Below are 16,203 nucleotides of genomic sequence, written 5' to 3' on the forward strand. Positions count from 1 at the left end.
TGTATTCACCTGTAGTACAACTACAGCACTGAGTCAAAGTTGCACCAGATATGTTGTTTTACAACTTATAATTAGAGAAGCAGCTATCGATTATTTTGTAATCAATTAATCTATTGATTATTTTTCTTAAATTCAATTTGATTAAATGACTATTTGAATAAAAATATAGTAAAAATGTAAAACAGGCATGTGTGAAAATGACAACTTATCCTTTATTCCAGAAAAGTACAAGAATGAATGAATGAATATTTTTATTTAAATGTCATACACTCATGGGCCCAGCCCATATTGACTTATAAGACACTATTGACATTCAAAACAGGAAGATGACCAACATGTAAAGCATACACTCATCCCAAAAACAATTACATAAAACAAGGTCCTTTTAGTTTGGGATACAGAGTTCTTTGTCTAAATTTCCATGCCTTCCCCAAGAATCTCACTAAACTATATATTTCATTTTCAAATAACCAACTCAACATATCTCCATCAGGTATCAAAAAACAAATTGGGCTTTTTACATTGAACTTTCTCAAACATAACAGTTCTGACATTATGATATAAAAGGAAATAAAACAGAAAATGCCATTCATCCTCAATAACCCTTAAGTCACACAAAACACATAACCTGTCCTCTTCTGGGATGCCTTTATAGCGCCCCACCTCCACCTGCAGAGGCAGTACCCCTGCTCTGAGCTGGGCACACAGAGACCTTTGAGCTCTTTTTAGATTACATTTAACATAGGGCTCCGTGGAGAAATCATATTTATAGTGAATATAACTTAGATTTAGGCTTATTTAACACCTGCCATTTCCATTACGCTTTATAAGAATCAAACAGTGTCTGAGCTGAGTTATTTTACCCTGTAAATTATTAATAAATAAGTGTTGTACATTTGCTGTAGAGAACATTTTAAAAACCTCCTTTGACCAAGGGTATTTGTGAGCTTTATCCCAAGTAAAGATTTTCAGAGTAAGTCTGTCTTCTAGTAATCAGATGAGACGGTTCCAGAGTCTAATCATTTCTGTCCTTTGCTTCACTACATAGGGCCCTCAGCACATGTCTCCCTCTAGTGCCGCTCTAGTGGTGAATCTGTGCACTCCGAGGAAGTACCTTTTGGCTCAGCTCTGAACTGTATTCCATTCAGGAGCATCTTCAAAGCCCCAAACCCCTGCTGCATAAAACAAAACAGATCCAACCATGGAACCATAAAGGTGCGTAAAGGTTGAAAAACTTAGTTCAGGACAAAGCTTCATCTTATTAATCCCGGCTCCTAAAGCCCTTCCTGGAGACTCAGACAGAACCCTTCTACCTTCTGAAAGTCATAATTTCATGAAAAATAAAATCAAGATATTTATAAGTACCAGAGTAAATCAACTGTTTGCCCAAAATAAAAATCACGTGTACTCTGAGGTGCAGATGGTTTTCTAAAATAGACTATTAATGTTTTATAGACATCAATAGAAAGTCTCCATTTGTTACACCAATCTCTCAAAAGACACATTTTTTTGCCATTAAAATTCTTCTTCTGTAACCAAAATCATATCATCAGCATATAGTAAATTACTGAGGTTAAAATCATCAATGCCAACACTTCATCAACCTGTTTGCTCCCTTTATTTCTTGAGATAGATCGTTCCCAAAAAGAGCAAGGGGGGGGGGGGGGGGGGGGGCATCTCCCAGCTTGACTCCATCCTCAAATGGAGTGGGAAACCACCCGGTCCTTAGATCATTCACCTGCACACAGGCCACTGACCTTGTATAGAGCTTTGATAGATACCAAAAGAAAGTAACTTATATTTCAAAAGATCTCTCTTAACCCAATCAAAAGCTTTTTTGAAATACAAAAAAAAAAAAAAAAAGAGCTTTTGTTTTCCTGCAGTCTTGCTCTAATCATGGAACATAAAACATCAATGTGATCGATGCAGGCTCTATGTTGCCTAAAACCATTCTGCTCATCCAGCAGTATTTCATTGGCCTCAATATATTCACCAAGCTGGTTATTTAAAATACCAGTAAGCACTTTAAAAATTGCAACTTAGCAAACTTATGCCTCTATAATTCAGAGGTACTCTTGGGTCAGCCAGAAAAGACTTGGGGATAGTCTTGATGATTGATCTATACCACATAGAAGGAATAATGCCACTCTTAAGACAATATTGAAATAAACTGTGCAGAGTGTTTAACAGCTTGGAGAATTTGAGAACCTCATTGGACAGTTCATCCATACCAACAGCTTCATATGGTTTTGTTTTTTCAATTGCGTTCTGTACCTCTTCTAGGGTAATGTTGTCATTAAACAAATTATCAGCACAGGGCAATGGCAGACTGATAATTTCACCCTCAAGCAAATGCTTTGAATTACAGATTTCAACTAAAAATTGGTAAACTTAAACTGATGGGAGCTAGTACAAGCATACAAACTGCTGTAACCTTTCTCCCACCTGTCCAGTCTTTTGTCAGTCTGGAATGTAGATTCTCCACTTTCTGTGAGTATAAAAGTAAAAGGACATGTAAAAAAATATCTTCATAGAAATAACAACAGTATAAAAGTATACAAAAATATCTATAGATACAGTATAAACAAGTCAAATGACATCTACAAACAATACATGCACTACAGTCTTCAGCATATCTGTATCCTACTTACTAACAATTTAAGATGAAACTAACATACAAATAAAAAAAATAAAGGCAAATATTTGTAATTTTTGTGTGAAAGCTTAAAAGTTGAAAGGAGTGATGGTTCCAGTGTAAAAAATGAGCATATAGACATTTCCTGCCTTTTTGTCCTCATCTCTTCTGAGCTACACTCCATGTTGTTTGTGTTGATCCTGGCATCATGTGCGTCACAATAAGCATCCATGTGAAACAACAGTGGAACCAATGTTTAGCAGCAGTGAAATTTAGGAAATGAGGCATTGATTAAGGAAAATTGGAGTCATATCATTTCTTTAATTAAATCGGGTCAACTTATTTCAGCTCTAGATATCAAGTTGATTCGCCTCCAGTAGGTCCACCAGTGTTTTACTATTGATAATCTAATGTCAGATAAAGTAACATTAGTATGAGGAACCATAATAGGACTTGGACTTTACTCTTAAGTATTACATTCCTACATTTCTACTATGGTACTAGACCCCATTTTGCATTTTACTTCTTTAAGCTTCATGTACAAAAGGAAGTGAATACTTCTTCCACCACTGACTGTTTTACCTTCTTCAGTCTAAAAATAAGGTTGAATGCATTCAGTGTATCAAGCAAAATAGGGATTTGAATAAAGAATAAAGCTGCAGATGTATGATTTTCTATTAGATTTAGTACCATCTACTATACATTCCACTTGGACATAAACTGCTGATGGTCAGAGTGTAGAATAGACACCGACAGACATATTCATTCTCCCACTTTGTCCAAAGTCAGTTTGTCTTGACACCTACTCATGACAATTACAGATCACCATACAAGAGTCAGACGTTGAAAGAATCCCAAAGACAGAGTCCATAAACAACAGCAGACACCATCCGTTTTTATTTAGAAATATTTTCAATACACTTTGTCATCTTTTGGCAAATCACTCAGACATGATGTCAGGGATCATGTGTCACACAATCAGTTAAATGGAATGAAACACTGAACACAATCATCATCTGTACATTTCAGATACATCTGCACACTTACCCAGAAATGTTTATCTCAGTTTACCTTTTAGTCATTCTGCAGTTACGTGAAAAGGCATTTATTTCTGCTCAGATGTTAAAGTTTTTCCTGATGAACCACAAATGTAGACTTTTTGTTATGTGTTTGCTGTTGGAATTATCATGAGGCTCTGCATAAGGGAGTCAGCAAACGTCTTAAGTATATTTGTACAAGGCCAAACTGTAACGGCACGTACATAATAAGAAAACCAACCAACGCTGTTTCCACAGGGCAAAAAGTACGATGAAAACAAAAATAATTAATGATCATAAAACATCTTAATAATGGTTGAGATACATTATACTGAAGAAAACCTCGCTACCAGCCATGATAGTTGTATTAAAACTGTAGTACAAACATATGTAACAAATATGATGCAAAAACTGGAAATTTGAACAGTATCACCTTCATATATTTAGCAGTATTCCTTCATTATGTCAGTTTATACTTCATAGTTGTAATTTCAAAATTGTTTTCTTAGCTTGTTAGCATGTCAGAAAGTACTTATTATTTCTCTTCAGACATCAGTAAATCCATGTGTAGCCTTTGCAGTATCTATTTTTTCTAAGTACTAGTGTCTGGAGTGGTTTCATGTGAAGTTCATGAACGTGGACGATATTCAAATCCCAGTTCTGAAGTTGTTTAAATGTAAGACTAGCATCTCAAACTAGAGGCTGCTTGGTTAAATGTAAGTGTCAGTAGCTGGAGATGCTAACACATTCACCCTGACATTGCTAACATGATGATTACCTTGTAAAATTTTAGCTAAGTTCACCATAATTTAGTTTACCTTTATAATTTCATACAGGTAATGGACCTGATACATGAGATGAAAACAGAGCAAAGACTGCAATTCTTGGAAATCATTAATATGGCCACAATTGATCCTGCAAACTTAACATAATTGTGTTAAAACTGTGGTCAGAAGGATTGTATGGATGATAATACACAGGAAGCATCTGTTCTGTAAATACTGAATAAATAAGATTCAGGGACTGGAAAACTGAACAGTTTCACCAACAGATATTCAGCACAGGACTGTTTTTCTGTATAAATAAAACAATACAAAGCAAAGGCCCCAGAATAATACAGTCTTTAAGTCAGTTTGATCTTCATTTCTGTATTTTTCTACATTTTTAGCTAGATAACACAGCAAAACTGCTGATTTATTTCTCTTTAAACAACAGCAAAACCAGGTGTAGCCTTAACAGTCTTTACTGCTATCGATTTTCACTAGTGTCTCATTCTAAGATTTTCAAAAATGGTGGATATAAGATGGGTTTTTAAAGTTTACTAGTGGGATGAACATCTATAGCTAGTTGCTGTGTGAGGAAAAAAGAGCATATTTTAGGATAAAACTGTAATTTTCTGACACTTTTCTGAGTAATCAGACAGTTGTAAAAATCAGATCTGACATGTTTACACACACTTAAGAAATACAATAATCGAAAAACCCTGGTTTAGACATTTCAGTTCATTATTGGGTTTCTTTCAGAGTACGTATATACATAGTGATGGTAAACTCAAACTTTCTGTTATTGTCTTTCATAACTTCAGTTTTCTTTGATTTTAAATGTTTTTACACAGCGCTGATGTAACAGAATGGAATAAATCAGATTAACCTGTATACACGAAGGAAGACATCATAGTTTTAACAAGACATCCAGGTGTGTTAATCTGATTTGTCATAATCAGATTACTGCTGTTATCTGATAAAACATGTCAGATTATGCTGTTTACATTTTCACTTGAATAATCCCATAACTCCAGAAATCGGATAATGATAAGTGTATTAGTGTGCATGTAAATGGGCTCATTGTACTAAAGCTGGGGTTTCAAGGATTGTTTGGATAATAAATATAAACCACACTGAAAGCATTTTGGAAATCTGACTAGTTTCATCTACCTTCAGCAGGTATTTCAGTTTGTCTGTGTCAGGCTCCAGATCAACACCTTTGTAAAATACAGTACATTCATTACATTAAGTACAGTGGGTTTGTTCTTCATTGCAGTGGTTTCTATTCATTTTTCCTACAAACAAAGTATGACCCGGTATGTCTTTACACTGTTGGCACCATGGTCTGATTTTAAATTTCAGAAAATGTTCAAACCTCATTTATAACATTGGTTCCACTAAACTAGCATGTATAGCTAGCGACAGCACTAACATGCTGTTAACCATGTTTTAGTTTCGGCTGTTAGCATTAAAACATTTCCATTTTTCAGTCTTTAACTGGATACTTAGTCATCAAAAAAAGTAATGAAATGAAACATCAGAATGAAGAATGTACTACCGTGAAGGTCCTGAAGATTCTAACTCTGAACTAATGGATTTTCAGATATTTTACTGAAAAAGTAGAAAAAAAAAAATTACCTGTGGAGGCACTGGAGTTTTTCCAGAATAGGGTTTCTCAATATTTGTGCAAAAGTGTCCAACATTTGTTACTGTATTTCAGTATTGACCAGACTGATGACCAACTGACTGATAATTTTATATTTAAGGAATCAAGGGTGAATACAGTGTTCAAGTAGATTTCTAATGACTGAGTGGGAATAAACTCCACTGACCAGCAGTGGAGGAAATTTACTCTGGATATGAAATGTGGCTAAATATTAAGTCGTATAAACAGAGGATTTCAGCCTCCATGTCATTTGGCTTCTGAAGTTATAAAATGCTAAAAAAAAAAAAAAAAAAAGGGTGAAATAACATGAGATAAAACCAGAATAATTGTAAAACTCTGAAAATTTTGGGGCCTTGAACCACCAATACAGATACTTTATTAGTCCCCAAAAAATTGGTAAGAAAAAAATATGTATTATAATAAAAGCATATTTTAGCAGTGTTGTCATTTAAGTAAAAACCACAGATGAAATATAAATTAGGTTGTAAAGTTGATGTATTAAAAGAAAGTAACATGAATAACCTTAAGTCAGATTTAATCACTAAGCACATTATTATGATTTTTAGGGCAGTGAAATTAAATCAAAGTTACGTAATTTCAGCTGGGTCACTGGACATATAATATCTGCTTTTGTGTCTCCAAAAATGGCAACTTTATCTTGAGGCTTCATTTTCCATTGCTTGATTTCCTGTTAAATGTGATTACACAAATTAAAACCTTTTCCTATAAAACTGTTCTATTCAACATTTCCCAACTTCTTTTTGTTATTACGACTATAATCATGTTTTGTGTTGAGTAAAAGCTTTACGGAGGTATCCCTGACTGTGTGTAATGACACAATAAACCAATAGTGCAGAATGTGCAATTTCATGTTATCCCATCATGTTTTCATGTGACAATGTGGAAGTTCCTGACTGTGACACTGCACACTTTGAAAAAACATTAACACAAAAATAAATGGAATTAAATATTGTGGCTAAAGTGCATAAACATAAACAGACTAAGGATGACCGAATCGTTTGCTTGGATTTGTGTTTGTTCCTTCACTAGTGACTTTCCATTTGTGTAAAAAAAAAAAAAAAGAAACAAACTTAACTTCTCATTTGTGTTTTATGGCTCATTTTATAACATCCTGCTCAGCCTTCACATTGCATCCTACTCCCTCACATCTCATGTTTTTAACCCTCTCCTCTCTTCTTCTGCACTTTTCCTCAAACCTCTTCTCATCCACGGTGCTTTTCTCTAGGATCCAGCTTCCTGTTCCTGTCCCAGAGCCTCCAACAGGAGTCCCATGGGCGTCCTCTTCAGACCAATGCTCTCCAATTTGTTCTCCAGTTTGTTTTTAAGGCTGCGTAGTCTCACCGACGCATGGACCAGAACCACTACAACAGGATGAAGGAAGAACATGTTTAGCTTCATAGTTCTACCCACTGACTATTTAGCACAATGGACCATGGGACAGCAAACTGATGTCAATAGAAAAAAATAAAATCTTTATGTTTGAGTTCCTATGAAGTCAGTCAAATCCCCACAAAGCCCTATGTTCAACCCTCAAAGTCCCAAACAGCTTCTGGCAACCAAAACCATCTACTGATGTAAAATGTTTAATAACTTCTGATCCACAATTCTTATCAATACATGTAAATAACTGGTGTAAAATACCCATTTGGATGTTCAGCGGTTCCATAGTGAATGTGAAAACGGCAACATCTTCTACAACAGTGGTTCTCAATTGGGGGGGGGGGGGGGCACACTGGGGGAGTCCAAATTGTCATGTGTGGGGGTGCGTTAGCAACTACACCCCCACCCAGGTCGCAAATTTGTTTTCGGGGGTCAGCAATGACTTTGATGCCTTCACCTGTGCTATACTGAGTGAAGTTTGAGTGAGCACGAGTGTGAGAGAGAGAGAAAGAGATAGTGCTAACTGGGAGCTGATGGAGAGCCTTACTCAGAAGTGGATCCGAAGTCTGAGGGGCTGTGCCCAGCTGTGAGCCGCTGGCTGGGGCCATGCCAGTCTGCATTCTCGTGGGGGCGGAGGGGCTGTTTGGGGAGGCGGCCCCCTAATACAATTGTAGGGGAAACACTGAAAACATACACCTTCGAGCTGTACTGAATTTTTTCTTGACAGTCCTGTCAATACTTAATGAGGGTAAAACATAATAAGGGTGTAAAAGCTCATCCCCCACACTTTTCAAATGGTTGATATGCCCCTGCACTCCCCACCCCCATGGTCTTACGAATTAGTCAGCCCCCAGGTCTGTGCAGTCCGTGTACACCTCACGATTTCACTCTGCAGGCGCCCCTGGTCAATGATAAGGTGAGGGGAGCTCACTTTTGACTTTCTGACAGCTAAATCTACAGAGCTATATAACCCACCACGTCCTCCACATGCAGGTACATCAGGTTACTTTTAGAATTACACTGGTTTTATGTTCAGTTATGTTCATCTTTGCTGAAAAAGTCACTTTTTCTTCAGTTTTCTCTATTTTGTGATATAATAACCCTCAAATTTATGCTGAGCTTTTATGAACAATTACATAAGAAAAGTAAATACAGAAAAATACATGATTTTCACCAAAATGTGCAAAATACAGAGGATAATATTATCATAAATGGTGATAAATCACTTATGAAAGGTTATTCTTTCTTTAGTGAGAGATGAAACATTTTCAAAAGAGCTAAACCAGTCCAGCTGAATTGAGAAGAACTACAAAGATGAACAATGACCTGGGCAAATGAGAACAGACAACTTAAGAAAGGTTAAATAAACAGAAAAATTCATTTGGGAACTGCCACAAAAGCAGCACTGGGTCTTTAACAGCCTGAAACAAAACAACTGTTTTAGTCTCAAAGCTGACTATTCTGCTCATTCCAACTGTGCAGGAGTGATTTCTTTTATAACATAAGTCACCTACTTGTTACATGATATTAGAGTCTATGGTTAGCATGACTACAGATCGCAACTTTGAGTGACAGGTGAGGAAAGTTGCTTTGCTGTGTGGGCTTTGATTGATAGTTTGCTGATCTACTGTTGAACTTTCAGAGGTTTTGACTGATGCATACTGATGCATTAAAACATTTTTTCTTAAACAGACAGCTCAATGTTTAGTGTTGTAGCTATGATTTGACTCTAACAAGACCGACAAAGGACTGTATTCATAAAACACTTCACACACCGGTAGCACAGTCAGGGTTCAATGGATCAAACCCCCAGTCTGCCAAACCCCTCAAACGCTTTATGAAGTTCACAGCTACTTGTTAGTTCATTCAATACTGGATTATATGCTCTGTCAGCTAACCTGTTAATTAGACCAGCTAGCAGTAGTGTATACAAATATGATACCATTGTTATAACAAATATTAAGTCGTTAAAATGACTTGGTATTTAACGTAACAGTATTACTCAGCAATGCAGTTAAGGTTAAAAGGTTAACTTGCTTTATTACACCCGTCGGGAAATTAAATCTCTGCATTTACCCTTCCTAGTACACACACACCTAGCATTAGCGCAAACCAGACATTAGTATGTGAGCTGCCATTGGAGGACAGAAGGACCAACTCCAGATCTTCATCAGTGCCAGTAATTAACTTGTATATACCTGTTTTTTAATTATTATATTTAGTTAGTTGCTCTTTTAATTTGGTTGATGTTAATATTAGTTTGGTGAATTTAAAAGCCCTTACTCTCACCCAGCTCAGTCCTCTGGTCTATATGTGGACACCTCTGACCTGAAGGCTTGTCGTTTACCCGTGGTGTAGAAATGACATATTTTGCAAAAAATCCTAATGTTTCTCATCACTAATGCCTCTTATTTTTACCCCACCCCTGGAAGAGGAGGCAAGGGGTATTGTTTTTGGTTTGGTTTGTTTGTTTATTTGTTTGTTAACACTCTAGCAACGAAACTATTGGTTGAATTCATACCAAATTGTGTTTATAGATTGCCAGTGACCCAGAATAGATGTCATTACATTTCAGGAAAGGTAGGTCCAAGTTTCAGTTTTTTAACCCCCCCCATTTACTTACAATGAGCAAAATCTCACATGTCTGTAGCAGCAAAACTATTGGTTGAATTCATACCTAATTGGGTTTATACATTGTCAGTGACCCAAAATAGATGTAGTTACATTTTGGGAAATGTAAGTCAAAGTTCACATTTTTTATTCATTAAAAAAAAAAAATTCCATTTCCCTATAATGGGTGAAATTTCTAATATCTACAAAAACATCAATTTTGTTTGAATTTACTTCAGACTTGACACATATAGAGGCAATTGATATGCTGACATCAGCACATGCATATACATGACATCAGCTGGATCCATGCCAAATTAAGCTAAAATACATGCAAGGGGCAGGGTTTGTTTTGCCTGGCACCACTTGTTATTTATTGCAGTAATAAAGTACTTTTTTTTTTCCTTTAACAAGAACATTTAGTGCACAACAATTAGAATGCATAACAAAGTTTATTAAATATTTGATTCAATAAGTGTTGTCTGTGCAACAAAGATCTGGGAAAAGTGAAATATCTCACTCTGAGCTACTTCAATTAGATACGGTGAAACAATAAGCCTGTTTACATGCATACTAATACTCTGATCATTACCCACGTTCTGGAGTGATCAGATTATTAGTAATCATGTACACAGCATAATCTGATATGTTTTATCAAATAACAGCAGTAATGTGATTATGAGAAATCTGATTAACACACCTGGATTTCTCCCTAATATTCTGATGTCTTCCTACATGTATACAGGTTAATGTGATTTATTTTGTTCTTTTACATCTCCGCATGTGTAAAAACAATTAAAAATGTAGAAAACTGAAGTTATGAAGTTATGAAATGTGAGTGGACAACAGTAATAGGAAGTTTGAGTCTACCATCACCATGTACACACTATTAAATTAGTCGGCAACTATTTTGCCATTGACTATTTATCAACTAGTCATCTAGTTGCAACCCTAAAAGCAATAATAAGTAAATGTCATAAATCAAAAATTTTACTATAATAAAGGAACATAAATGAATGAATATGAATAATGTCCTTCAGTACACACTACAGTGTAAATGCTTCAAATGTCAAACAAACAAGTTAAATTTCATGCTTTAGTGGTTGGTTTACATATACATATACGTGTGTGTGTGTGTGTGTGTATTCCAGTCTTACTCAGAATAGGAAAGGCAATCCCCAACAGGAACACAGCCACATCTCCCAGGACTGTGAGGAAGAGGTAGCTGACCAAAAGTATGGCCAACACAGAGACTGATGGGTGGTTTCTACGGAAACGCCGAATGGGAGCTTGGTTCTCAGCGGCCCAGACGAAACCGAGGAATGACAGGGTGACCACTGTCGAACCAACAAACAGCTGGAAGGGCTGGAAATACCTGAGAGCAGAGGCACAAAAGGTTGCAGAACTTCCTATAGAGCAGCCGTAGGAACCAGGCATCACCAAGTTCCATCAGAAAAACAAGATAACGATACACTTTCAGTGTCAGGTTAACAGATTATAGATTTTAACCCTTAAAGACTCAAACATCCATCACCAACCAAAACCATCTATTGATCTAAAATGTTTAATATCTGTTGATCATCTAATCCTGTCAATACATGTAAATAAATGGTGTAAAATGCAGTTTGTCATCTTTTCATGGTCGTACAGAAGCTCTGTGGTGAAGGTGGGAAAACAGTCATCTTCTACAACATTGATTCACCAGTAAACCGCATGGAGTTTGATAAATGACAGTGGATGGAAACACATTATGTTCAGTTAATAATATATTTTGTTGAAAAAGTCACTTCTTCCCTCCTTTTTTTCTGATTTGATATATAGCCGTTGAATTATCTCTAAGCTTCAATGAACATCTACATGATCAGTGAATTAAATATAGGAAAATACCTGATTTATACTGAAAAACGCAAAATACAGAGGATATTACAATGAATGGGGATAAATCAGTTTGGGAAAGACAAAAAAAAAAATTGGAAGTTGGAACAACAAACAGCTGTGGGTCTTCAGGGGTTAAATGAGTCTGAGACAGTCAGCTGCTGTTGACAAGGGACTGTACAAAAGCTTTAGGAGACTGATTGATATGTTTGTATGTGTCAAAGGTTTCTTTCTCAGATGGATTCTGTAGAATTAAAACTCAGACTGGACTCCTCATCATCTAAGTAAACCTGGACAATGAATGAGCAGTGGATGAAAGGTAGGCGTTGCTATGAGTGTGATGTCATATTAAAACTATGGATATATATATTTTACAGTAGGTTCCAAGAGGCACAGCGTAAAGAAGGTAAGGGGGTTGTCTCTACATAGCCACCCAAAGGCAGGATAATGATTATTGGCTCTTCTCATCTCCATATTTTTCCCCTGTTGGATGCTCAGTTTTGTCCTGGACATTGAACTCACTGCTCCATCTTGAAGGAAGTCTCCATTTCTTAAAATGCACATGGAGGGATGAGTATTGAGGACAGAGGTGAAAATTCAGGTGCAACAACTTGAGAACTGAGAAGAAAGGACTGAAATTATGTTTATGTTGTATGTACGTGGATATAGATATGTGAATAAAGTCAAAATCATAAAATATTGTAAACTGCTATTATAGCAGTTAGAAGTTAGAATCCTGTGTTTGAGTGAAGATCACATGGACCGGTTGTGCTCCAGGACTGCATACTTTTAGGGCCAGAAAAGATGCAGCAAATTGGCTTCAGAGCTATAACTCTAATTTGTCAGTGCTGGAGGTTCTACAGAAACAGTAACCATCTAAAAGTGGGCCCCCGGTTGGGGGGACCGACTGTTCTGTTGACATGGGACTATGGAAGCCACAGTCATGTCTTGAAGACTATTCCACCTTAAAAGGTTGCTTCCCATCAGATTACCTTTTTCTGAGGGTTAAAATCTTTCTATCGTTAGGGATCATTTACCATTTTTAAGGATTTTATCACATATTGGACCGAATAGCAAGACAGAAGGGATTTTTTTTATCCTTTTTATCCTTTTCTTCCCAGCATTAAGGACCTAAACCAGGTGCCTCTGGGGAAGTTCCTCCTCAAAATGGATTATTTCCATTTTTGCCATTTTCCCTGTTTACAGCAAAGCTATTATAATTTGGACTTAACCAAGAGGAGTGGAAAGACTAAACTGCAAGACTGAGACACAACATCAGGGACTTTGATGGAGGTGAATGATTTATATTTGACAATGAATTGAAGTACTCGATTAGAGAAGTATCATACAAGCAATGATTAATCATTGATTGCCAACTGATTTATACTGTTGTTTTGCTTTGATCAAATTGCCTACAGTGCATTTATGACATTAGGTCCACTTTTCCAGTGATTTGTTCACTTTGGAGAAATCAGTGTCAATGATTGTAAAAAGTTAGGTTTATTGTGTGCATAACAACAGTTGTTCTTGAGGCTATTCTTGCTATTCCGCTTATTATTTTTGTGTACTTCATTATTTCCTGGCCATTAAAAAATTATCCTGACATGTACCATGAGCCTAAATGAAATGGAAGCAGCTGCCATAACCAACTGGACTTGTTGCCATTATTTTCCAGTGTAGGGTTTTTTCCTGGAGGTATTTAGTATGAGAGTAAGCAGGGCAGAGGTTGAAATAAAAGGTGGTGAGTACTCGGGCGAGTGCTTCAGCCCTGTTCAGCTTTAGTAATATCTTTGTAAGTTGTAGTCAGGTAAATCCCCTATCACTGCAAATGTTAGGACCCTGATGAAAATGGGGAGCTGAGACAATCAATAGGATTTTACACTGAGTTAATAAACGCATGGTAAAAATTCTGTTCAAGTTGCAATAGGACATTCATTCCCCCACCCATGTCTCTCCTTAACTTTTCTTTTTTATTCTGTTTCTTTGCCCAGTGTTTTGTTAAAATAAAGGCAATTCAATATTTTTATCAAAAGATCTGTGCTATGGATACTAGACTTGGCCATATTATTATGTGGATGATATTTTGACTTGGCTAATTACTATTGGCCTCCTAAAAACGACAGGAAAATGCATATATTTAAAGCCCGTGTAGATGTGTGTCAGTACAGTGACACAGAAAACAGATAATAATCATCCATGTAACCTATGATTGTCTCTGACTTCCACGTGACCCAGTCCTCCTCAGTCTTCTCTGTCGCTCTGATTCCATTCTCTCTCTCTGTCATGAATGTTCGTCTTCCTCCGGTTGATAGATATAAACGCCGAGAGTCCGGAGTGAATGTGTCGGAACTCCACCGTGTTGATCCCAGACTTCCAGTATATTCTGTAGGTATATGAGACGACAGAGAGGGGGGAGGGAAACTTACCCCACCAACAAAAGAAAGCCCAGCGCGCACACGAAGTAATTGCTCTGATAATATAAGAGGTTGTTGATGATGCGGTTGTTCCATCGGTCCAGGTCGCGTATGTTGGGCACGGCGAACCGAGCCGAACTCAGCACGAAGTCATCCAGGCTCCGGAGGGGTGGCGGCTGCACGCCTGCCATCTTTCATATACAATAATAAACTAGGTTTCCTACAATGCAACGCGGGTAAAAAGGAGGGACTATTGATTCAGAGGGCGTGGCGATGTGTTCCTGACGAGTCGCGCGCACGGGAGTCGAGAATGCGCTTTCCGTCCCTGAGTGATAAAGGACTATTAGTGAATACCTTTTGCCGTTTTCTGTCATTTGTGAACATTTGGTGAATTTAACTAAATTTCAAATCAGTGTTAAAATTTCCTCTTCTAAGTTTAACCCCTAAAGACCAAGTGCTACTTCTGTGGCAGTTCCCAAACGATTTTTTTCTATCCATTTAACCTTTCTTAATTGACTTTCACCTTTTATTCTGATAATGTACGCTGTATTTTGTGTTTTTTCAGTGAAAATTTGGTATTTTCCTACATTTAATTTACTGATCATGTAGATCACAGGTGTCAAACATGTGGCCCGGGGGCCCAAACCAGCCCGTCAAAAGGGTCCAATCTGACCCCTAGGATGAATTTGTGAAATACAAAAATTACACTGAAGATATTAATAATCAAGGATGTTAAAATCATTTTAGGTCAATTCAATCTAAAGTGGATCAAACTAGTAAAATATTATCAAAATAACCTATTAATAATGAAAACTGCAAATTTTCCTCTTTGTTTTAGTATTTAAAAAAAAGTAAAATTAGAAAAAAAAAAAAAGTTACATTTAAAGACTATCCTTTTACAAAAAATATGAATAACCTGAACAAATATGAACAATCTGAAATGTCTTAAGAGAAGTATGTGGAATTTTATACAATATTCTGCCCGTTACTAAATCTGTAACTTGTGATTCACATGTATAAATGATCAACTTTGGTGTAATATCGTTAACAATGCACATTTTTGCTAAAGAATTTTCAGGTTGTTCATATTTGTTCATGTTATGTTCAAGTAGGTGTAAACATTTTCATAATGGAATTTTACTTTTTTCACTCAAAAACATAGAGAAAACTTTGGAGTTGACATTATTTATAAGTTCTTATCCTATTATATATATTATTTTATTGGTCCGGCCCACTTTAAATCATATTAGGCTGTATGTGGCCTCTGAACTAAAATGAGTTTGACACCCCTGATGTAGATGTTCATGAGGTGACACAGTGGTGCAGTGGATAGTACTCGTGCCTCACAGCAAGAAGGTCCTGGGCTCGAATCCAACATCAGTTGACTGGGGTGGGACCTTTCTGTGTGGAGTTTGCATGTTCTCCTCATGTCTGCGTGGGTTTTCTCTGGGTACTCTGGCTTCCTCCCACCATCCAAATACATGCACTGATAGGTTAACTGGTTAATCTAAATTGCCCATAGGTGTGAATGTGAGGGTGATTGTTTGTCTCTGTATGTCAGCCCTGCGATGAACTGGCAAAATGTCCAGGGTGTACCCCACCTTCACCCCTATGTAGCTGGGATAGGCTCCAAGCGACCCCCATGACCCTAGTGAGGATAAAGCGGGTTCAGAAAATGAATGAATGAATGAATGAATGAATGAATGAATGAATGTAGATGTTCATAAAAGTTGAGTTGTAAAGTTGTGGGTTATTATATCAGAAACAGAGAAAACTGAGGAAAAAATGACTTTCCCATCAA

General features: G+C 36.8%; 1 protein-coding gene across 1 annotated transcript; it reads right to left on the reverse strand.

Moving 5' to 3' along the window:
* Positions 1-3,507: 3,507 nt before the first annotated feature.
* On the reverse strand, positions 3,508-14,596 carry praf2 (PRA1 domain family, member 2). The gene is made up of 3 exons (XM_030141795.1): positions 14,415-14,596; positions 11,271-11,488; positions 3,508-7,484 (listed from the first exon to the last, which is right to left on the reverse strand). The coding sequence occupies exons 1-3, from the start codon at positions 14,591-14,593 to the stop codon at positions 7,345-7,347; spliced, it is 537 nt and encodes a 178-aa protein (XP_029997655.1). The 5' UTR covers positions 14,594-14,596; the 3' UTR covers positions 3,508-7,344.
* Between the last annotated feature and the right edge of the window lie 1,607 nt (positions 14,597-16,203).

Source organism: Sphaeramia orbicularis, chromosome 8 (assembly GCF_902148855.1).
Source record: "Sphaeramia orbicularis chromosome 8, fSphaOr1.1, whole genome shotgun sequence".
NCBI lineage: Eukaryota > Metazoa > Chordata > Actinopteri > Kurtiformes > Apogonidae > Sphaeramia > Sphaeramia orbicularis.